This window comes from Ruditapes philippinarum, unplaced genomic scaffold (genome assembly GCF_026571515.1).
Source record: "Ruditapes philippinarum isolate M1 unplaced genomic scaffold, ASM2657151v2 ctg1546_1_1_1_1, whole genome shotgun sequence".
NCBI lineage: Eukaryota > Metazoa > Mollusca > Bivalvia > Venerida > Veneridae > Ruditapes > Ruditapes philippinarum.
Genome location: NW_026860233.1, coordinates 89,020 through 114,219, shown reverse-complemented (window position 1 = coordinate 114,219; position 25,200 = coordinate 89,020). Strand labels below are relative to the sequence as shown.

At 33.8% G+C, this 25,200-nt stretch overlaps 1 protein-coding gene across 2 annotated transcripts; it reads right to left on the bottom strand.

Moving 5' to 3' along the window:
* Positions 1 to 4,549: 4,549 nt before the first annotated feature.
* On the bottom strand, positions 4,550 to 24,965 carry LOC132759321 (prostasin-like). Of its 2 annotated transcripts, none has more exons than XM_060751077.1 (8): positions 24,695 to 24,965; positions 16,986 to 17,122; positions 16,132 to 16,220; positions 14,452 to 14,608; positions 12,528 to 12,630; positions 11,931 to 12,073; positions 7,665 to 7,719; positions 4,550 to 5,769 (listed from the first exon to the last, which is right to left on the bottom strand). In XM_060751077.1, the coding sequence occupies exons 1-8, from the start codon at positions 24,744 to 24,746 to the stop codon at positions 5,660 to 5,662; spliced, it is 846 nt and encodes a 281-aa protein (XP_060607060.1). In that variant the 5' UTR covers positions 24,747 to 24,965; the 3' UTR covers positions 4,550 to 5,659. The 2 variants fall into 2 exon arrangements, with proteins under 2 accessions (XP_060607060.1, XP_060607061.1); XM_060751078.1 differs by lacking the exon at positions 24,695 to 24,965 and adding an exon at positions 20,761 to 20,914.
* Positions 24,966 to 25,200: the final 235 nt, after the last annotated feature.

Genomic DNA, 25,200 nt, shown 5'->3' with positions numbered 1-25,200 from the left:
TGAATATAGTTTTAGTATCTCATTTGTATGAAAGAAGTATACTGGAACTATGTTGTTTGTTACATTCTCCAATGGCAAACTTGTCGGGTGCATGTTTTATTTCTATATATTTCCAAAACAACATAACATAGAAAAGTTTGTAGTGTGATACTAAAATAATTCTTTTTATATAGTCAGACCCCTATACGTTGAAGCAGATATAGTCTCTGTTAAAGTATCATTATCCTTAATACCACCCGTTAGCTCATTAGGTAGAGCGTAGGACTGTAAATCGGGCGATGCTGATCCGTGCTGATCACTTTCGTTATGATAGATCATTAAATCATTTCTTTTGTCATTCGCACTGTATCTCTGCCCTTGCAGGTACACAATTTATCAGTTCCTTGCGAAAGGGACGGCAACTATTACTGATAAACAGACTGACAGCCTGCCCAGGAACGATGCGGTGACTGAACTGAGCTCTGGTAAATTCAATATGGCTTACTTTGGGACAATACGCCGCTTTTCGTCGAATGGCACTTAGTGTCACATTGAAGGTTCCATGATAACCACCGAATAAACACATCTGCGGTGTTTCAAAACTCAATATTTCACCATTTTCATGTTTAAATGTTGAATTCTGGTTAAGCCGGTGCTAGGGGCATTGAATGAAGTTTTTACTTGACAGTACCGTCCATTGAACAGGCTCAATCAAACCGGGTCTCAATATTTTAAATTTTGCCGTTTTTTGGGATTCTTTAGGGATTCTTATTTTCTCTATTTTACTGCCGTGATCCAGAGTGAAAAACTACCGACACCATTATTATTCATTGTATATGATTAGTGTTTTTATGTAAACGTTTCAAACATTGCTTGCATAACAGATTTACAAAACATTTAATAATAGCAAATGTCTTGATAGCGACTAGTGCAGACCATGATCAGGCGGTGCAAATGTGCCCGCTGTTCTTTGGCTGCACTGGTAGTGTAATTAGAAAAAAAAAATAAGTCGAAAATAAATCTAAAGTAGAAACTTACACGACAAAATTAAAAATGTTCAACCTTTGATTTCGATTGAGCCATGTGGCCAAAGTTCAGGACGTATTCTACTATTGTTTAATATTATTATTATAGAACACAGGAAGGATAGAAACTTGTCGAAGAAATCAATCTAAAGAATGCAAGACTAAACGATTTTGTTGATGCTCTAAACATACGGTGTTTTAAGAATAAATCTGACGAAAGAAGTATGATTGGTATTATTTCTAAACGCAGAAAAACTAATTATGGTTAATATGGTAGAAAAATCGTCATCATCATTGTCAAGAATGAGTATATAATTAATGTGGTTATTTTTGTTCAAATACAGTGATAATTATAAAAAAAAAAGTGGAATTGATTAGAATCAATTGAATCACGCTGATTTACAGATATTAATACTATTAACCACATTTTGCTTAAATACCAATAAGTACGATAAATTAAAGCAGATTATTTACATAGCATTAGCATTTAGCACAATTTGCGTACAACTAGTAAATCGTGAGGACAAAACGCAGTCTATACGTGCGTGTGTTTAAAGAACAAATGAGCCGCGTCACGACAAAACCAACATAGTGGGTTTGCGACCAGCATGGATCCAGACCAGCCTGCGCATCCGCGCAGTCTGATCAGGATCCATGCTGTTCGCTTACAAACCCTACAACAAGTAGAGAAACTGATAGCGAACAGCATGGATCCTGATCAGACTGCGCGGATGCGCAGGCTGGTCTGGATCCATGCTGGTCGCAAACGCACTATGTTGGTTTTGTCGTGACGCGGCTGAAATATCACAATAAAGTTAATTTCAAATAATGGAAATACTTCGTATCAAATGTAGATATAATAAAATCTAATAATCACACCATTAAAGATTAGTATGATTTAACTAGAAAAAATGTATATTCAATCGTTGTTATAATCACCATCATCATCATCATCATCATCATCATCATCATCATCATCTGCAGCAGTAACGACAGCAAAATGTACCCTTACCAAACCTCAAGTAACGCAAAAATTTCCAATACAAAACTTCATCATTACCAGTACTTTGATAATATCATCATCAACAACTACATCATTATCACTATTTGTCACTTAAACATTTCTATACTCATAATAATTTTCATCAATATCATCGCCATCATCGTCGTCGTCGCCATCTTTGTTGTCATCATCATTATCATCGTCATCATCGCCATCATTGCCATCGCCATCTTTGTCGTCATCATCATTATCAACGTCATCATCATCATCATCATTGTCGTCGACATCTTTGTCGTCACCATCATTATCATCGTCATAATTGTCATCGCCATCTTTGTCGTCATCATCATTATCATCGTTATCATTATCATCGCCATCATTGTCATCGCCATCTTTGTCGTCATCATCATCATTATCATCATCATTGTCGTCGACATCTTTTTGTCGTCACCATCATTATCATAGTCATCATTGTCATCGCCATCTTTGTCGTCATCATCATTATCATCGGCATCATCATCATCATCGCCATCATCGTCGTTGCCATCTTTGTCGTCATCATCATTATCATCGTCATCATCATCATCACCATCATTGTCGTCGACATCTTTGTCGTCATCATTATCATCGTTATCATCATCACCATCATTGTCATCGCCATCTTTGTCGTCGTCATCATCATTATTATCGTCATCATCACCATCATTGTCATCGCCATCTTTGTCGTCATCCTCATTATCATCGTCATCATCACCATCATTGTCATCGCCATCTTTGTCGTCATCATCATTATCATCTTCATCGTTATCATCACCATCATTGTCATCGCCATCTTTGTCGTCATCCTCATTATCATCGTCATCATCACCATCATTGTCATCGCCATCTTTGTCGTCATCATCATTATCATCTTCATCGTCATCATCATTGTCGTCGCCATCTTTGTCGTCATCATCATTATCATCGTCATCATCACCATCATTGTCATCGCCATCTTTGTCGTCATCCTCATTATCATCGTCATCATCATTGTCGTCGCCATCTTTGTCGTCATCATCATCGTCATCATCACCATCATTGTCATCGCCATCTTTGTCGTCATCATCATTATCATTGTCATCATCACCATCATTGTCATCGCCATCTTTGTCGTCATCATCATTATCATCTTCATCGTCATCATCATCTTGTCGTCGCCATCTTTGTCGTCATCATCATTATCATCGTCATCATCACCATCATTGTCATCGCCATCTTTGTCGTCATCATCATTATCATCGTCATCATCACATCATCATTGTCGTCGCCATCTTTGTCGTCATCATCATTATCATCGTCATCATCATCATCACCATCATCGTCGTCGCCATCTTTGTCGTCATCATCATTATCATCGTCATCATCATCATCACCATCATTGTCGTCGTCATCTTTGTCGTCATCATCATTATCATCGTCATCATCACCATCATTGTCATCGCCATCTTTGTCGTCATCATCATTATCATCGTCATCATCACCATCATTGTCATCGCCATCTTTGTCGTCATCATCATTATCATCGTCATCATCACCATCATTGTCATCGTCATCTTTGTCGTCATCATCATTATTATCGTCATCATCACCATCATCGTCATCGCCATCTTTGTCGTCATCCTCATTATCATCGTCATCATCACCATCATTGTCGTCGACATCTTTGTCGTCATCATCATTATCATCGTAATCACCATCTTGGTCATCGCCATCATCGTCGTCGCCATCTTTGTTGTCATCATCATTATCATCGTCATCATCATCATCACTATCTTTGTCGTCGGCATCTTTGTCATCATCATCAATACATTATATTGTCTTTGTCATCTAACCGTCGTCGTCGTCATCATAATTATTATCGTCGAGATCACCTTCATGACCGTGATTGTCGTTATCATAAACATCATTATCATAAAAAACAAGTTTAAATTTTTTTATCAGCAAGAACAACAGCAACTTCGGAATTGCAATCGCAATGAGTTACTTTCAGTTATTAATATATATCATATTAGCCGGGTCCATATACTTGCTCATTCACCACATCATCGTACAATTATTGTATACTATTTAACATACTCATATATTATTTATCGAAACAATTTATTATTATGTAAAAATTACAACAGTATATTAACATAACTCAATGGCATAAATCACTTTGTAACATGCAATGGACATTTGTTAGAAGTTGGCTCTAATGTACCTAATTGAGCTTTGATAATTACTAACTAATTGTTCATTATACTAATCATATATCACGCCTGGCATTAATGCTTTTATAAACATTACATGTACTGGGATAGAATAGAGGATTGTGAATGACGAAACCTCTGAATAACTTTAATGCCCGCTGTCTCAAATAGGAAAGGTATAATTTGATTTTATGAACGCAAGAACAGATAAAAACTGTGGAAAAACATCTATTAATAGAGAAAATTAAAGTTTTAGTAATGTCTTCTGCACCACCGCATTATCAATTAAAGCAAAACAAACAAAAAGCATGTACATTTGTATTCCACTTTATTATTATGATATTATCAATGTTAATTTCAGACAATCGTTTTACCACATTTGCATACTTAATTGATCATGACAGATGGTGGAACATTCCATATGAGTTACTCTGTTTGTAAAAATCAACTTTGTTCTTTACTTAACACCACTCTGTGTTGGATTTCTGAAGACATTCTATTTGTGAAGTACAGTATTTGAAAGTTGAGAATTGACACAAGAGAGATGATTTTTTTACAAAATATTATACAGAATATCATCAGTAATGAATATCTGACAGGAAGTATTTCCGGGATGTAGCTGGCGTGAAGTAAATCGAGACAAAAAGTTCCAATCGGCTTAATTGTTTTCGTCACAGACTTTACAAATATTATGCAAGGAATATTTGTGTGAATAAATATTGAAAATTAAGTGTCCTTAAGCAGCATAATGGCTGCATGCTTGTTCACAATAATGATAGCTGAAAGTTCGATCCACGACCGTTTCAAAATGTGACACCATATCCCTGCTGCCTCCCTCATTAAAGAATATGAATGATGTATCAATGCCGTGGCATGAATAATATGTTAAGAAAACAAGCCGCAATTAAATGTGAATTGACTTTGCAATCATTCACATTTTCACATTGAGTTTAGTACAAAATGTTTTATTGCTTCAAAATACATTTAAACCCAAGGTACAAAATGTATAACAGCAAAGCCCATGGGCTATGCAATAAGTACTTATATAATAATATACTTATATAATTAAAATGAAGCCATTTATAAAAGTACAGTGTCATAAAAAGATCGTTATACATAGTATAACTCATCAGAACTTTATATAGTTTAACAGCCCTCTACATATATAATGATATTTTTACTTTTTTTGAGGTTAAATGCAGTTTATATTGTGTGACTAATGAAATTTTTACCAGACTATAGATATTCATGATATTTTATTACATTTATTATTAACAAGGCAAAAGATTTTGCATAAAATTATTATCAATTTATTTCAATTTCATTTAGGACTTTTCAAGTGTCACAATATTGGAAAAAACAATGTGCACATTTTAGTGCACATGTGAACCACATCATTCATGAAAACGCTTGATTGATAATTATATTGATTGATTTATATGATTTTTGATCCATGACAAGTATGGCATAACATTGACATAAACACCTGTCCAGCCTGGCTGTCCACAATCTGGCCCGAAACTAACGACTCCTAAAATTAAACAAAACGAACGTTTTTAACAAAATTCAAAAGTTAAAATATTTTCAATTTTATCAAGAACGCCGTAGATCTAAGAAAGATACGGAAATCATTTCTGGCAAGGATCCGTTCTTTAGAAGCACCACTGAGTTTATATAAACAAATATGATAGTTTCCTGAATCAAAACAAATATGGCCCATGCAGGGTTTGAACTCACAGCTTTGTTAGACAAGAGATTGGAAATAAGCACATTTACCACTCGATAACCATTGGGTTCTTATATCAAATATATGCATATTTATAAAACTGCACGTTTTTAACGTCGCTTTTTATCACAGGCACGAGTATCGGACCTGGGAAGAAAAAATATGACCAGATTGATAAAAAAACCTGTGTTCATCTTAAAAGTGTCAAAAAAACCAAAAAAATGTAAATAATGACCCCCTTTAAAATATACTATAAGTTAAGAGAAGGCCGGAAACTCCAGATTCGAGCCTACGAGCAAGGGATTCATTTCCCGGGCCGTTTTGAAAACAATTGGCCAGACAATCAAAAAAAACTTTTATCACTATTTCATGTTTATATTAGGCTTCAAAATGAGACCAACCCCAAGTCTCTAGCCCTTCCCGTTCATGAAATATCTATCAGGAAACAAGCGAATTCGTGCTAAAAATCCTTGGTAGACAGAATTGCGGCACAGCAATTCGATACGTAAACATAGACTAATACATGTATGTCAGCTGAGTATGGGTCAAAATCACTTGAATTTACTAAATAATATTACTAAATACATTAAGTTGGACCACTCACAACCGTAGGTAGCATCTGATACACGCAAAATTCGAATTTCAAACCTGTCCACGGTCTTTAGATTACTTTCTACGCCATTGTCAATCAGCTGTTCGATATTTTGTAACGAGTCTTCTGATTGGCCAATAGCAACGAAAACTGCAATGTTTCACACAAGATGCCTAATGGCGTAGAAAGCGATTGAAAGACCGTGTAAATGTTTGAAACTCGAATCTCATGTGTATTAGATGCTACTGTTGGTTGTGAGTGGTCCAACTGAATGTATTTAGTAATATTATTTAGTAAATTCAAGTAATTTTGACCCGTAGTCAGCTGACATACATGTATTAGTCTATGTTTACGTACCGAATTGTTGTGCCGCAATTCTGTCTACCAAGGATTTTTAGCACGAAGTCGCTCGTTTCCTGATAGATATTTCATGAACGGGTAGGGCTAGAGACTTGGGGTTGGTCTCATTTTGAAGCTTAATATAAACGTGAAATAGTGATAAAAGTTTTTTTTGATTGTCTGGCCAATTGTTTTCACAACGGCCCGGGAAATGAATCCCTTGCTCGTAGGCTCGAATCTGGAGTTCCCGGCCTTCTCTTAACTTATAGTATATTTTAAAGGGGGTCATTATTTACATTTTTTTTTTGGTTTTTTGACACTTTTAAGATGAACACAGGTTCTTTTTATCAATCTGGTCATATTTTTTCTTCCCAGGTCCGATACTCTTGCCTGTGCTTTTTATTGGATAATTGTGACGTTTATATACTTTATACATGTATATACGACTGTTGTCAATTTATGAAGAAATCTTACGTTTTTCTCTAGAAAAGGAAGATTGCAGTATAATAAATTCGTTATAAATATTCCTGAAAGATCATATGGCCGTATATAAACGGTTGTTTGGATTATAACCCTTGCCTACCGGCTTGGGTAATGTTTACAAACATTCGTTATGTAGGGCTATTGAACATGTCAAAATTTTTACATGTAAAAGTATATAAATGTCTAACTTTTTAATTCATGAAAAAATGCACGCACAGCAAGATGATTTTAATGATCATACTATTTTTGCTATCTAAAATTGAACTATCATTGTGTTATCATATACCTTTCACAAACCATCTTCCCTCAATTCTACAACTATAAGGTCCGCCACTGTCACCCTGAAAAGGTATAAATAGATATCAAGTTCAAAACAAGATCCTGCACTGAACTATTATTTACTGGAAAGAAAATGGTTTGATCTAAACCTATTATTAATACCTTATGCATGAAAAACCACTGGTGATAAAATCTGTTATTTTAGTTAGGAAAATATATATCTTGTCAATACGTACTCATTATTATGACAATATGTAAACTGCAAACTTATTTCCCTCATCATTTTGTGCCCTATGTTACATAGATTGCACTATTTTACATACACATGTAATTTAAGTGCACTATGTTTCACACACTTGTAGTTTAGGTACACTATGTTACATACACATGTAATTTAAGTGCACTATGTTTCACACACTTGTAGTTTAGGTACACTATGTTACATACACATGTACGTTATGTACATTATGTTATATACTCGTGCAATTTAGATACACTATGTAACAGATACTTGTAGTTTAAGTGCACAAGACACTTTTTGTTCAAGATATTTGATATTAGACACCTCTAATTTTAAGTGGACTTACGAATACACTAAAAGTCTTTATTAAATCGAACTTCGTTAATAGTAGCTAAGGTCGGCTCTGTTAAACACACATGCAGTTAACAAGGGGAGGAATCACGCCGTTCGTTACCCAAACAAACAAGATGGCGGATGAAGCCAAAAAGTAGGTTTTTCCCTTTTTTCTCTGAAATTCGTGATGTTCTTGTGTAAAGGTACATATAACAACCTTCTACACAATTTTCCTGGCACACAGAAATTTATTTCATGGTGTTTCGTCCCGTACTTCTTCTGAAATGCGCGTCACCAGATTCGAAGCGAGAGAATTTTCCACCGGTTTGATCGTGGTAACGTACGGCTTCTTCTCTAAAATTCACTGTTTTGTTTACATATATGTATATTAACTGAAATCACTGACATTAAAAAGTTGTAATATGTCGCATCTAAGCATTCATGCCCATTCTGGCTAGAATAACCGCTGAAAATATTAAAATCGGGGCATTTTCCGGAAATGATAACGTATGGCGCACAAAATATCAATGATAACGTACGGCGCATTTTTGTCTGCTTAATTGATTTTCTATATAAGAGAAAAGTTATGTTAACAGTTACCAGACATAAGAGGATATTTAGAACCAAATAAAGAAACTGAATATTATTTAGTGTTTGCATCTGTCATGTGTTTTTGTATCGGATAGAAATATCCGATCCAAGGGCTCTTTCGCATTGGGCTGTAACGAGTCTTGCTAACTTAAGCCCTTGGGCAGGTGCCAGTGAGATAGATATTAAAATCCGATAGGTAATCACGAGTGATATGTTTTCTTGCATATCATACCGGTACTCGAATATAGAGCAACTTTTCCACCTTTGGTGATCTTAAAGTTTCGTCAAAAGTGAAACTTGATCCCAAATTTCAAATATCTATGTATATGTTAGTGCTCCTCCGTACTGTTCTATAGAAATTATAGATTTTGACCGGAGCGATAGCGACAGAAGGATGTTTTAATTTTCTTTAGTGTCCAACTTTATTTGTCATCCAATGAAAACGCTGTATTTCTTAAAAATTATGTGCGTTAATTTTCATAGAAGTACAAAAGTCGATACTATATCGAATTACGTCCATAGTCGACTTCTATTTTTCAAACCGCATAGTGACGAAATAAAGTGAATGATAATGAGGCCAAATAAAGTTTGACACTAAATATGTTAGTATTCATCCGTGCTGTTCTACAGAAATTAGAAACATTCTCCTGTCGCTATCGCTCCCGTCGAAGTTTCTAATTTCTGTAGAACAGCACGGATAAACACTAACATATACGTAGAACAGCTACGGATGAATACTAACATACTAAGCGTCAAGCTTTTTTTGGCACTTTATTACGACACTATGCTGTTCTATGAATTATTATGAAAATGAGAAATCGACTATGAATGGAATTCGATAAAGTATCGTCTTTTGTTCTTCAATGAAAATTAACGCACAGATTTTCTTTTAGAAATACAGCTCTTTCAATGGGTGAGAAATAAATTTGGACACTACATAAACTTCTATTTTTCATAGTGCTTCATAGAAATGTGTTCGTAAAATAGACAAGTATAGTGACGAAAGAAAGTAAATATTAATGAAGCCAAATAAAGCTTGACACTAAGTATGTTAGTATTCATCCGTAGCTGTTCTACGTCCGACCGCTATTGCTCCTGTCAAAGTTTCTAAATTCTGTAGAACAACACAGATGAACACTAACTGATTACTACGCTACTATGATAATATTGTTTACGAAGTATATGTTACTAACATATACTTCGTAAACACTATTATCATAGTAGCGTAGTAATTTTTATATCTGTTCTTTCATAAAGATAATGACGTCATCTGAGCGCATTCATGAGCGGTCTAGCTTTAATGATTTCAGACGGGTTCTCGGACACCTGCAATACTATTTTGTAAGAGATTGATTGTTTTTGTTAGAAAAAAAAGCCAAAATATGATAGGCAAATTTATGAATTGGATGTAATTGTTTTGATCAAATCATTTATAATAAAAAATTGTAAGGATATGTCGTGCAAATATATCTGTCGTCATAGTGGCACAACGTCACGATAAATAGAAAACGTTTCGTCAAATAAACTGGAAAGTTCTTATTTAATAAATTTATTGAACTTTTTCGCAAAACATTATTTTCTAACTAATTCAATAAATTCAATATAGAACCTATACTCATTCATTATTCTCTTTTATGAATTTTCTTTTAATGAGCGACCAGATTGTATAAACACAGGCTCATCTCATCTGGGTGTAAGCTAGTCGCAATCACTTTTCGTTTTGCTTATGTTTGACGTGGTTCAAATATTAAGATTTTCTTATCAGTAATTTGTTAAAGTAATTTTGGAAAAGAAAATATTTCAAGTCGTCCGTACCATTTTAACATTTTTGCTCTAGTGAATGCATTTCTTCTTTCTGATAAGGGGATAAGATCATAAATATCGCACAACACTGGCGAAATTTAATGTGAAGACAACAATACACAAATGTTTCCTAAAAGTGGAGGCTTTTCTTTCCATTCTGCATTTTATACAAAAATATTCTCAAACTATAAACGTGTGTTTTACTTGGTATATTTACAACGAATATCTATTATGCCACCAGCTAGAAAGATACTGATACCCGATGGTGCAGCATTGTTCAATAATTTATTTCTGAAATGACAAACTTTTTGTTTCAAATATCTATAATTTCCTACATACGAATAATTTATTATCAGCTGACTGGACAAATAGAAATCCACCAAGTAGAAAAATGCGCCGTACGTTATCATTGATATTTTATACGCCATACGTTATCATTTCCGGAAAATGCCCCGATATTAATATTTACACCAGTAAATCTAGCCAAAATGGGCATGAATGATTACTTGACAACATATAACACATTTTTAAAGTCAGTGGTTTCAGTTAATATACATATATGTAAAGAAACAGCGAATTTGAGTGAAAAAGCCGTACGTTACCACGATCAAACCGATGGAAAATTCTCTCGCTTCGAATCTGGTGACGCGCATTTCAGAAGAAGTACGGGACGAAACACCATGAAATAAATTTCTGTGTGCCAGGAAAATTGTGTAGAAGGTTGTTATAGGTACCTTTTCACAAGAACATCATGGGTTTCAGAGAAAAAAGGGAAAAACCTACTTTTTGGCTTCATCCGCCATCTTGTTTGTTTGGGTAACGAACGGCGTGATTCCTCCCCTTGGTTAAGATGCACTTTGAGGCAAAAACTTGTGGTTTAAGTGCACTATGTTACAGACACTTATAGCTACGCATGTATCAGTAAAATATGTGTATCATAAAAAGCGCATTTCATCTTTAACACATTATGACAACCATATATTTCACTAACAATATAACAGCCGAACCTGTACTAAAGGCCATCACCGAATAAGGAGACAACATACAGACAATCTGTGTAATATTAGCTTTGTCAAATAAAAGCTAGACACGAACATTATGCTCTCCATAAGTATTTTCTCAGCAATAATTCAGCATGTTAAGATATATATAGAAAAAGATCTTGTCGACCTTAATTTGATTACAATTATAACCAGTAATAGTGCGAAAACAACCTTTGAAATTTCCATCCAATTACACTGGTATTTTATGTAAAGACTGGTCTATTAGACAGGTTTGACTGTATTATAATAATAGTCTACTTACAGAGCAGGCGTCCGCGTTCTGGTACCCGGCACAAAATATGTTTCGTAACTGTGATCTTCCTAATTTTTTTAAAAGATTGCGACAAAAAAATTTCATTTTTGGAGCAAGTGGGATTTCTTTCAGTACATCTGCATATCCAGTTCCTACCGTATACAACAAAAAAGAGAAACATTAAGCTTTAATATAGATCTACTTTAACATAGAATTAAATATGTTTCTAGAATTGATACAGTGCTGAAAAGCTTCCAGATGCATGATTCTATAAGTTTATACTTCTTAATCAGTTAAAATTTATAAAGAAATCTTCCTAGAGGGGCTTCCAGTAAAAAAAGAAATAAATTCTTTTACCAATTGCAGTCAATTATCTTTCCACTTTGAGGAAAATATCGAAGCCCGCGTTTCTCAAGGAACCTGCTTATAACATCGAAAACTTGGACACCTATGGTGCTATCTATCGATCAAAGAAGTTGCAATACTTTCACGGTATGACTTATATCTGTGCGACTGTGAGCCAAATAGTCTAAGATATTGATATGTGTGAAATAAATATAAAGCCCTAATTAGAGGACACTGGACGACAGGACAAGATAGTCTTACCTTTCGTTTCTCCCCACCCTGTTGTGTAACACTGATCTGATTCTGGCTGGTTCATTTGAGGCAGACATATTGGTCGTACATAAGGGTTAAACTTAATTGGTTCCTAGTTGAAAACAATAAAAAGAAAACAAATAAAGACACTTCTGATCTAAATATGATTTGCATTAGATATTTCTTTAATTGCATTGTTTGAACTGTTAACTTCTATTTAAAAAAGATTAAACGGACAAAGAATAAGAGTATCCCTGCAATTATGGTTGCTAAATCATAATGGCATATCCGGTAAAAGAACCAAAAAGTATAAAAACAATGAAATATGTCAAACATTGTGGTATGAAATTCCCAAATGAATGATTTATGAACGCCAGGATAAGAAAACAACATTTAGCTCAAATATTCTAATGAAAAAACAAATCACAATGCTAAATCAAAGCATTGAAAGTGATGGTTGTGGTAAGCCCCGGGAATTTTATATTCATATTTTGGTAAACGGTTATATTTAATCTCTTTGTTTACAATTTGTTCTGGTCTTGTTCCGAAAGTTAACGTAAAAAAATGAAAAATTAACGAGTGATTTCAACAAGCATCCGACTATTACTATTAAAGCAATTTGAAATTCACATGTAAGATGTATATGCATTTTTAAAAATAATTTTGAATACAAAAAAAACACCGCCCCTCACCGCATTATTTAAAAAAAAAAATTAATCCACATTAAAAATATTGAATTGACAAGATTCCGATTGTTAGCACACATATTAGCAATAGACACAGGGTCGGTGGCACACCCCCCCCCCCCCCACCAAAAAAAAAAAAACACCCAGAAATGTTAGGAAATGTACTGTATGTAAAACTCTTGAATACGAATTTCATTTTTGCAGCAAGTCAGTTTATTACTAGCAAGCGCTGTTTGTTGGGCGCAAATAACCAAATCTCTAAAATCTAATAAATTTTTGGGCAGTAAAAATAGTTCCGAATTATAAAACTAAAAACTCTTCTTTAACTAAATGGCATTCAACACCTTACTGTGTTTGCTGTGTCATTACTTTTTTTCCGTGTGTTTATTTACTATTAGGTTTACATACATGCATGTAGTATAAACATTATTTGATGTCTGCATAGCGACCATTGACTAATTGACAGAAGTATTGTTATAAATTTATATACTGTATAGACTCGTGGGTTGTAACCTTTTGTTTAATAAACTATCTATATTCAATTATCTAGTGCTTGATCTGACATGAGTTGTCGTTTGATAATAATATTAATTCTATGATATGACTATAGGAAAATGTTATAAAGCGAGCATCTGGCCATTACAAATGTCAGATTACAAAATTAAACAAAACAATTCGGTAAAAACTTTATTCTCATTCATAAACTAGCATAGAACAAATTAATTGTTATATTACTCGTATGTGTAATATATAGAAATACGAATATTTTTATTTTGGTTATCAAAAAACAAGGGAAGACAACTATGGTACAACTTCTTTTCGTCTAAAAGCAATAACATGTTTCGAGTCCTGCTTTGTTATATTTGGTCAAATTTACCCTTTTTTCCCTTAAAGTTCATAATACAGTTGGTTTTGTCGTGACGCGGCTCATTTGTTCATTAAACTTTGTATGGATCAATACAATAAACCATCATAAATGTAACAACATCTCACATGACATGTAAAACGTTTGCACGATTTAATAAAACGAAAAGTAAGAAAAAAACTAGAATACACGAATTTTGCAAAGTTAAACCATTCGTTATTCACATTTTGTTTGATTGAACTAAAACAAATTTCATATTAAAAATAAGATATACAGTACTGCAAACATCCGGACGCCATTTTTAATACAAGGGGGCTATTGTAACACTGGCTTATAAAGTAAGTTACAAAAGAAAATATAAAAAATATAATGAAAAGTTTACCTTCAACACAATCAAGGCTATATCATTCATTAAAGTATTCCTGTCGAACCTTTCGTGTGGTATAAACTTTGATATTGTATAAGATTGCTCGTTTTTATCTTTCACATTTGTATGATGTTTGCCGACAAAAACCTGCCATTCATCGTATTTCCTATCACTACAATAAAAGGAAATGATAGTAAAACTTCTTCTGTTTTCAATACAATATTGTAATATAATCATTAAACTAGATTATTTGTAGATGATAGTTTAAGTAAATTATTGGTATACATGTGTATATTTTTCAATCCGCAAACACATTATATAATAAATAATAAAAAAAATGAATCAATATAAACTAGACCTGCCACTGTCATGGCGTGAATACCCACCCCCACATACTACTTTGTCAGACAGTGGCCATTTAGAGCTCAAAGACAACCTCCCTGCCGAATCTGAGGCTACTAAGCCAGTGCATTGCTAAGTTATGTATTCTACATGCTTCAAATGTGAAAATGTCAAAATCAATACACTGCTGACAGGCATTCTTAAGCATTTGAGCAGACAAACTTATCATAGTAAAATCCCTGTGACCTTGACCTTTGACACAGTGACCTCAAAATCAATAGGGGCCATCTACTAGTCATAAACAACCTCAATACCAAATATGAAGAGTGTGGGTCAAAGGTTTCTTAAGTTATTGGGCGGACAATTTTTTGAAGTCAAAGTCCCTGTGACCTTAACCTTTGACCAAGTGACCTCAAAATCAATAGGGGACATCTACTTATCATGACTAAACTCCATGCCAAATATGAAGACTGTGGGTCAAAGGAATCTTAAGTTATTGGGCGGACAAGCTTTTTTTTGGTCAAGGCCCCTGTGACCTTGAACTTTTAACCCAACAACCTGAAAATCAATAGGGGTCATTAACTAGTCATGACTAACGTCCATGCCAAATATGAAGACCGTGGGTCAAAGGAATCTTAAGTAATTGGACAGACAAGGGTTTTAAATCAAGGCCCCTGTGACATTGACCTTTGACCCAGCGACCTCAGAATCAATAGGGATCATCTACTAGTCATGACTAACCTGCATGCCAAATTTGAAGACTATCGGTCACAGGAATCTTAAGTTATTGGGCGGACAAGCTTTTTTTAGTCAAGGCTCCTATGACCTTGACCTTTGATCCAATGACCTCATAATCAATAGGGGTCATCTACTAGTCATGACTAACCTGTATATCAAATATGAAGACTATGGGTCAAAGGAATCTTAAGTTATTGGTCGAACAAGCTTATTTTAGTCAAGGCCCCTGTGACCTTTACCTTCGACCCTGCAACCTCAAAATCAATAGGGACCATCTTCTAGTCATGACTAACCTGCATGCCAAATATGAAGTCTGTGGGTCAAAGGAATCCTAAGTTATTGGGCGGACAAGTAAAAACCGACGGACGGCCGGACGGGGAGACGGACATGCCACTAAAATGGACTAAAGGGCCACTTCTTTTGTTATTTTCTTTTGTTTAATAGAGGGCCATGGCCCTTTATTCTGTTGTTACGGAATGAACTCTATTGTTCTCTTTTGTTCTGTTTACAGTTAGATGGCCCTTTAGTCCATTTTAGTGGCTCGTCCGGACGGCCGGACGGACAAGCTGATTCCAGTATACCCCCTTACAACTTCGTTGTGCAATTCATATGTACCTATATAAGCAATGTGCTGCAGTTAGTATAATATGAGAATCCAGTATACTTCCTCCACATTTTATCCTTCCATTCTTCTTCAACATCACCTGAAATATAACAGAGACTACATTTATTTAATCAACAAAACATTGACAATTATAGTCTAATATTGACATGCTGAATATTTGTGCACCGAGTTGGTTCTGGTTTGAGGGTTTTATAAAATGAAAACAATGAGCCATCAATTGCAACAGTATAGAGTCTGGTATTGTTTATTAATACAATAGGCTGAGATTATGTATTTGAAATGTGTTGAACTGATTTAATCATCATTTGATCCAAAAACTGCATATTATAATTTAAACCAGTTATTGTATCACATAAGTATTCACCTTACTGCCTACAAACAGTTCAAGCTAGTGAACGAATGCATTAAATCGTTATCAATTATCAATGTGCATGAATGAGCCATGAATCTGAGTCACTTATTATGTTGATCATTCAGTAGCTTTCCCCAAACAGAGGGTCTTAGAATATTTTGAAAAAAGTATATATAATCTATAATAATACAGTGTAATTTAAAAACATTTCTGATCCTTAAAACAAGTTGTTTTTGTTATTTGTTTGTTTGTTGTTTTTCGTTGTTGTTTTTATGACGGCTGGTGTATGTGACGATGTATCAGTTAGCGCGGTTACGAGGTTTAAAGGCGACAGTCGCAAACATGAAACATGACAATCTGTGTTCCCCGCCAGTACAAAAATTCGGACAGATTTTTCTGCTTTGTGTTTCAATCTTGGCAGATCAAACGGAGGATCATCTTATTAAAGGGAAATTATATTTATATTCAAAAATTGAAGAAAAAAAATCAAACCATCCAAGGCCATGATCCGGGATTCGCTTCCGTTCCACCAACAATCCGCTTTCCTAAGGGCGTCTGTTGACTTAACGAAGTGGGCTCGAACATAGGCAATCCACACTGGTTTCCATAAATGTCAGGATTCTGTAAACCTGGCGATAAAAAAGTATAACAAATGATATTGTGATCTAACATTTAACGCTCTATATCTCATCAATCATTGTATGCCATGTTTATGAAATTGTAACATTCGTGTCTCTTTGTTTGTTTCCTTTTTTCTTTCTTTTTGTCATTTTGGTCCAAAGCTAGCATTAGTTTTTTCATTTCAATACTTGAAATTTGTCATATATATACAGAAAATTGCTGCATCAGCATAATAGGGTAATAATTCTTATTCACATCCAGAAATGATATCTTGATTTAATTATAAAAACAACATACTGATATATCATATTACTAATGTATAACACATATTTACAGGTAGCAAAAACACATACATTGTATGTACATACATCTACCGTATATCTAGATGGTATAAGTAATGTATAAGGCTGTACACATGATCTCCTATATATGCTAAATATGTATCAAATATGTTTAACTTGATATCTTATACAACATCATATAGTATTTGCTACAGAAACATGATATAGAAAATGTTGACTAAATTTTAATATGTTTTAACGGAAATTTAAAACTTTGAAATACTGGTTTAGGATCAGCAAAAGTGTTTTCAATACATTCACGTTGGTTATTGAAAAGGGATATTTGTTTGTTGAATAATCAATTATCGCACATGTTGAAACATCTTAGAATTCTTAATTTTACTCATTGTTGTGGGTCTGGGCCAATAATCATTGTGCACCATATCAGATAAACTGCTCATTTTTTCCCGAGAACAATCGTTTTTGTAAAATTTGTAAAACGACAAAAAATGAAAAGTGTTGAAACGATCAAATCAGGCTAAGAATCAAATTTTATATTTTATGTATATATCCATCTGTAATATTCAACTAATACTTTTATCAAAATGCGCATCTTTTTCGGGAACATACAAACAAAACAAAGCTTATAATATAAAGAGGTACTAAAAAATCTTTCGCATGTTCTTTAATTTCTAATAGCAGTCGCATATTTCTCTTACGTTGTATACAAATGAAAGGCGACCATTGCTAGTTAACATCGACCAAAGCGCATCAGAAAAAATATATGTTAAGTAGAAAAATGATCCTGATATTTGCACATAGAATGGGTTTACAGATAATCATCGCAAACATTTAGTTCATATCAAATAAATTATTTATAGAGTGATGTGAGTATGCAACTTGCGTTGAATGACTACTTCGAATGTTTCAAAAATGTAGTTAGATTTCAAAACTTAACAAAAGAAATATCAAATACGATTTACTCGAGGCCAAAGAATAATACGTATGCATGAATAGAAGGTTGCTGCACCTTTTTGCCTTTACAGCAAGAATAAAAATAAACTTGGCACACATGGATACATCATAATTAATTTACAAGCATTATAACGGTTAAAATCACGCGAACACGCGCTTTTATACCCAAAGAATATTGCTAATGCATCTTTTCATGATTACAATACACCTTCTTGTTTTTGTAGATGCTAATGCACAAAAAATATGCGTCAAACCTCTTTTGAGGAAATATACATGAAAAATCGCGGTATGTGAGCATGTAAAACAAGAACCGGTTGAACCGGGTGATGCTCCCCGAGAAGGGTCTGGACACAGGAAAGTATAAAAAAAATGAACAAAGGGCAAAAACTCCAAAATTAGGCAAAGCGGAGTTATGTTTTTTTGCACTGCACTTCTATTCAATGAGATCTATCTATCTATAAAGTTTCCTGATGATATCAGAGTTATGTCTCGGGTAAAAGTCAAAGTGTAAAAATGAACAAAGGGCAATAACTCCAAAATTAGACCAGGCTTTGTTTAGGTCCTTTAAGCATTGCAGTTCTATCCAATTATATCTAGCTACCTACAAAGTTTCATGTTGATATATCTAATAGTCCAGGACAAAAGTCAAAAAGTAAAAATAAACAAAGGGCAATTTCTTCAAAATAAGGCAAGGCAGAGTAATGATTCTTAAGCACTGCACTTCCACCCAATGAGACCTATCTATCTACAAAGTTTCATGTTGATATCTCTTATAATTTTAGAGTTATGTCCCTGACAAAGTTCAAAATGTAAAAATGAACAAAGGGCAATCACTCCAAAATTAGGCAAGGCATAGTAATGGCTCTTTTGCACCGCACTTCTATTCAATGAGATATATCTACCTATAAAAATTCATGTTGATATCTCTTACAGTTTAAGAGTTATGTCCCAGACAAAGTTCAAAGTGTAAATATGAACAAAGGGGAATAGTTCAAAAATTAGGCACGGCGGAGTTACGGTTCTTGTTCACTGCACACCTACTCAATGAGATCTATCTACCTACAAAGTTTCATGTTGATACCTCTTATAGTTTTAGAATTATGTCCCGGACAAAGTTCAAAGTGTAAAATAAACAAAGGAGAATAATTAAAAACATAGGCAAGGCAGAGTTACGGTTCTTGTGCACTGCACACCTACTCAATAAGATCTATCTACCTAAAAAGTTTCATGTTGATACCTCTTATAATTTTAGAGTTATGTCCCGGACAAAGTTCAAAGTGTAAAAATGAACAAAGGGGAATAGTTCAAAAATTAGGCACGGCGGAGTTACGGTTCTTGTTCACTGCACACCTACTCAATGAGATCTATCTACCTACAAAGTTTCATGTTACCTCTTATAGTTTTAGAATTATGTCTCGGACAAAGTTCAAATGTAAAATAAACAAAGGAGGATAATTCAAAAATAAGGCAAGGCAGAGTTACGGTTCTTGTGCACTGCACACCTACTCAATGAGATCTATCTACCAACAAAGTTTCATGTTGATACCTCTTATACTTTTAGTGTAAAATAAACAAAGGGAGATAATTCACAAATTAGGCAAGGCAGAGTTACGGTTCTTGTGCACTGCACACCTACTCAATGAGATCTATCTACCTACAAAGTTTCATGTTGATACCTCTAATACTTTTAGAGTTATGTCCCGGACAAATTTCAAAGTGTAAAATAAACAAAGGGGGGTAATTCAAAAATTAGGCAAGGCAGAGTTACGGTTCTTGTGCACTGCACACCTACTCAATAAGATCGATCTACCTACAAAGTTTCATGTTGATACCTCTTATACGTTTAGACTTATGTCCCGGACAAATTTCAAAGTGTAAAATAAACAAAGGGGGATAATTCAAAAATTAGGCAAGGCAGAATTACGTTTCTTGTGCACTGCACACCTACTCAATGAGATCTATCTACCTACAAAGTTTCATGTTGATACCTCTTGTTGTTTCAAAGTTATGTCCCGGACAAGAAAAGGGGACGGACGGACGGACAGACGGGACGGACAAGGCGGCGACTATATGCTCCCCCGAAATTTTTTCGGGGAGCATAAAAATTCCATTATTGCATGTCTTCTATTATCCTAAACGCTATTTCATAAACGTTTAATTTAAAAATCAAGTTTAGTTTTTTATAAGAGAGAAAACGTTTATCTTGAAAACATGATGGTAAATGTCTTTGAAAAGTTGCAATTGAATAAGTTAAATAACATACTTTGATAAAATATTAAGCTTGATCAGGTTTCTAAATATACCCATTACAGGTATCTTACCTTAAAAACAGTAATTGTTTATATATCTAGTAAATTAAAATAAAATTAAAATTATATAGTATACGTTACCAAGTACACGTAGGAGATGCAGAAAATTCAACATTTTTAATCAGTCAATAACTTTAAAAAATCCAAATCCTGTTTTAAATTCACAAATGGTTTATCATAATAATAATATGGTTATAACAAATTATTTGATATTTTAAAAGTGTCAAAATATATCAATGTGCACGGTAGTAAAATAAAGTCACGGCTGAAAAAATTTCAATCATAGTCACGGTTGAATTGAATTAACACTGAAAATGCCGATTTAACTTTCTTTCATAAACAAGCGGATAAACTATAAAAAAATAACAATACACTACTAAAACAATTTGTATTAAACAAATTAAACGGGAAGTTATCTTAATATTGCAAGAGGAAACATTAATTGAATTAATTGATCATTATTGTGCTTTGATCATGTTACAGCAGACAAACCCTTTAATACTGCCATATGTCGTTAATTCGATGAGTCCGTGTTATATTTGTGTAACAAAGTAACGTATTTATATAATTATTCACTCCTTGATGTATTTACATAACAACATTCGCCTGTATAATATTCAAATAAATTGTACGCCCGTATAGAATTCATTTAACAATGTACGCCCATATAGAATTCATGTAACAATGTACGCCTGTACAATGTTCATGTAACAATGTGCCCCCGTACAGTATTCATGTAACAATGTACGCCCGTATAAAATTCATGTAACAATGTACGCCCGTACAGTATTCATGTTACAATGTACGCCCGGGAAGTATTCACGTAACAATGCTCGCCCGTGAAGTATTCATGTACGTCCGTATAGTTTTCATATAGTATGCAGTAACAATGTACGCCCGTAAAGTATTCATATACGCCCGTATAATTATCACACAGTAATACTGTTTGCTCGTATAGTATTAGTTTCACAATGTACGCCCGTTAAGTTTTCATATAGTATGCAGTTACAATGTACTCCCGTGAATTATTTATGTAAGCCCGTATAGTTTTCATATAATATGCCGTAATAATGTACTTGTATAGTATTTATGTAACAATGTACGCCCGTGAAGTATTCAAGTCGTAATGCACGCCCGTGAAGTATTTATATACGCCCGTATAATTTTCATACAGTATACAGTTATAATGTTCGCTCGTATAGTATTAGTGTCACAATGTATGCCCGTAAAGCTTTCATATAGTATGCAGTAATAATTTTCGCCCGTGAAGTATTCACATAACAATGTACGCCTGTGAAGTATGCATGTACACCCGTATAGTTTTCATATAGTATGCAGTAACTATGTTCGCTCGTAAAGTATTCATGTAACAATGTTCGCCTGTATAGTTTTCATATAATATGCAGTAATAATGTACGCGTATAGTTTTTATGTTACAATGTACGCCCGTGAAGTATTCATGTAACAATGGACGGCCGTGAAGTATTCGTGTTACTATGTCCGCTGTATGAAATTCACTTAACAATGTACGCTCGAGAAGTATCCATGTAACAATGTACGCTGGAGAAGTAGTCATGTAATAATGAACGCCCGTGAAGCATTCATGTAACGATGTACACCCGTGAAGATTCATGTAACAATATAGGAAATATGAAGAGCAAGCAAAAATGCTTATTAAGACCGACAACCTACATCTATTATGTATAGGCTAAAAAACGAGGATTTTCAAGTTAAAGTCGCGGACGTGCTACGGATTTTGCTGACGACAATATATGCAACAATGTTCCATCAGCGTCCGTGATTGTTTCAAATGATTTACATGTAAAAGTGCATTATTATTGGCAACACTCAAAATTGTTTTTAAAAATTGCAAGAATGAGACTGTAAGGTTGTTTGAATTAAGAGCATTCAGATTCATTTTATTAACCACAATGCGGTATACAAGTAGGTGACTGTGAAAGAAATAAGAAAACAATGAAAGGTCTGTACCAACTAATAATAATTATGCTATAGAGTTTGTCATAACCTTTATTTCTTTTTTTTTTAAAAATACTATGTATTTGTCTTTACAGTACTCTTCTGTAAATGATATAAACATGCATGTCTTTCTATTATCACTGAACTGGTTATATTTTGTATGGCTATAAACTTGTTATTTGTTTTATGCCAATAACATTATTTGAGTTGAGTTGAGTTTTTTTGTATTTTTTTTTATAAAAAAGTCAACATATACTGCGCAGTTTAAACGCTAAAAGTTTAAACGATTTATTCTATCCAAAAACGACGGTACTACATCTGCATCAATTAGTTAACCCCTCTGCGAGCTATATTTAGCCGCGTATATAAGAAGCTGCAGACCACGCTCTCGGCCTTTTCAACTTCGCCAGCGTTAAAGAAGGTACGGGACATTATTAAACTTTATGTAGAACACAATATTTCAAAATCCTCTCCCTCCCACCACTAATATGTGAATACCGAATTCTTTTGCTGTCGTATAATTTATATATTTTCAGAAACGTCTATACTGTACAAATATTTCGTCATGGCTGGAATTTTCCTACGTTCTGTGGGTGAAAAAGATCTGGTTACAAGGCAGAGCTGCTGTACATTGACACAAAGTAAAAACATTAATTGGCTACCGTTATCGGAGCTTATGCGATTGGTGTCTTGTAGCATTGTTACTGTACTTACTTCAATAATCTTTATGGCATAATCTATCATAACGTATGTGACCGATATCGGGACATACATGGAACTTTGTAACAAAATGCCTTATATTCTTGATTAACAGCCATTGACAAAAATATCGCCAAACCTTAAGAAATAAATACACGTAATAGACAAATCTTTTCTTTTGTCGTTTTTTGTGATGGGATAAAATTAAAACCAATAAAATTAACCATGGAAACTGTTAATAATTTAATTGTGATTGACTGCTTAACAAATTTAAACTTTATATCGGACGAACGGACGAAAGGACAAATCTTTTTTTACAAAAATATATTACAATTTCAAATATAGATATACATAGAACATACAAATGCGCAAGTATCAACATGTACGTGAGTATATTAAAAAAGATGATCAGCATATAATAATGATTTCAATGATCTGTTACGTTTAAAGACAGAACATACATGTATCACAATGTTTGTTATGTATCAGTTTATATATTATCTGACCTAATCCATCAACACTGTGGTTTCAATTAATTTCGCGTTATTTAACAAAATAGAATGTTTTGTGATTTAATAAGTTGATTTACAAACATACATGTTTTAGGCCTAATATAATAATAAAAAATGGTTTGTCGCTTTGCTTTAAGTTCTAAAGTAATGCTGTTTCTTTTTCGGCAAAAATACGTTCGAAGGAAAATAAATATAATAAATAATAATATACAGACGGACGAACGAGCGTCAAGTATGTTATAAAATAGGACACATCATTTCATACCATAAAAGTATATCAAACTATGTTATATATACATTTGCTCTTATCAAAAACCAGCATTTTGAAATAACAGTTTGGAAAATAGAACAAATTGTTTAGAAGAAGTATATCTGTGGCATATCTCGACACGATTTGGTCGTTTTCAGAGATAGAAGTGAAAACAGAAATTACGTTAGAGATCTCCCACTTGAAAACTAAACATATCTATAGCACATTGTAGTCTATACATTTTTATTAACCCTACAAAAAATCTTTACATACTAAATTGAATATTAGACAACATTAACATAGATGCTCTGTATCTTAAGCACATGTATAATGTGAATTAAGCATTGAACAAAGTCAGTATCATGTAAACAATCTTGTTTGTTTGTTTTCCTTTTTCTTGTTTTTCTGAAATCTTAAAAGATGCCGAGAGATTGTCTCACCTGTTCTCTTTTTTTCCATCCAAGAACGGTAAAGCTTTAAAATTAAAGAACTTCATACCAAGTTATAAAACATCATTTTATTAAAACAAAGTGTTTAAAAAGAAAAACAAGCCACAAAAAGATAATGAAATTCTTACCTAGCGCCGGATGCAATAAGTATAACAGACAGGCAATAAGTTCCAGTGCCATTCCCTCTGACCTAGAAAATTATCCTGTTGTTTAATTCACATATCACTAATGAGAGCTATTACTGTTAACAAGTTTTTGTCAAAGACCTCGAGCATTTGATCATAATAGATAAGCATAAATTATTCTATTCTCACTGTATATGTTTGATAGGCGCGTAATCAGTCATTTTTATTTTCGTACACAGTATGGTTTTTGGTTATACAAAACATACGACATATGCGCCTGGGTTTTTTGATGAATAAAACGTTAAATGTCGTCACTGCACGCAATTATTGTAATTGGTCACTATGATTGTTGGTAAAAAGCAATGAAGTAAAATAATATCAGAACACTGCAGGCTTTATTTTCGTTTCTGCCTTAGGGAGTTTCTAATATTATACTGTATTGAAACGCTTGTGCGCACTTTTGATATTTTGATCCTGTAATCTCTAAAACATTTTATAGTTGACTCTCT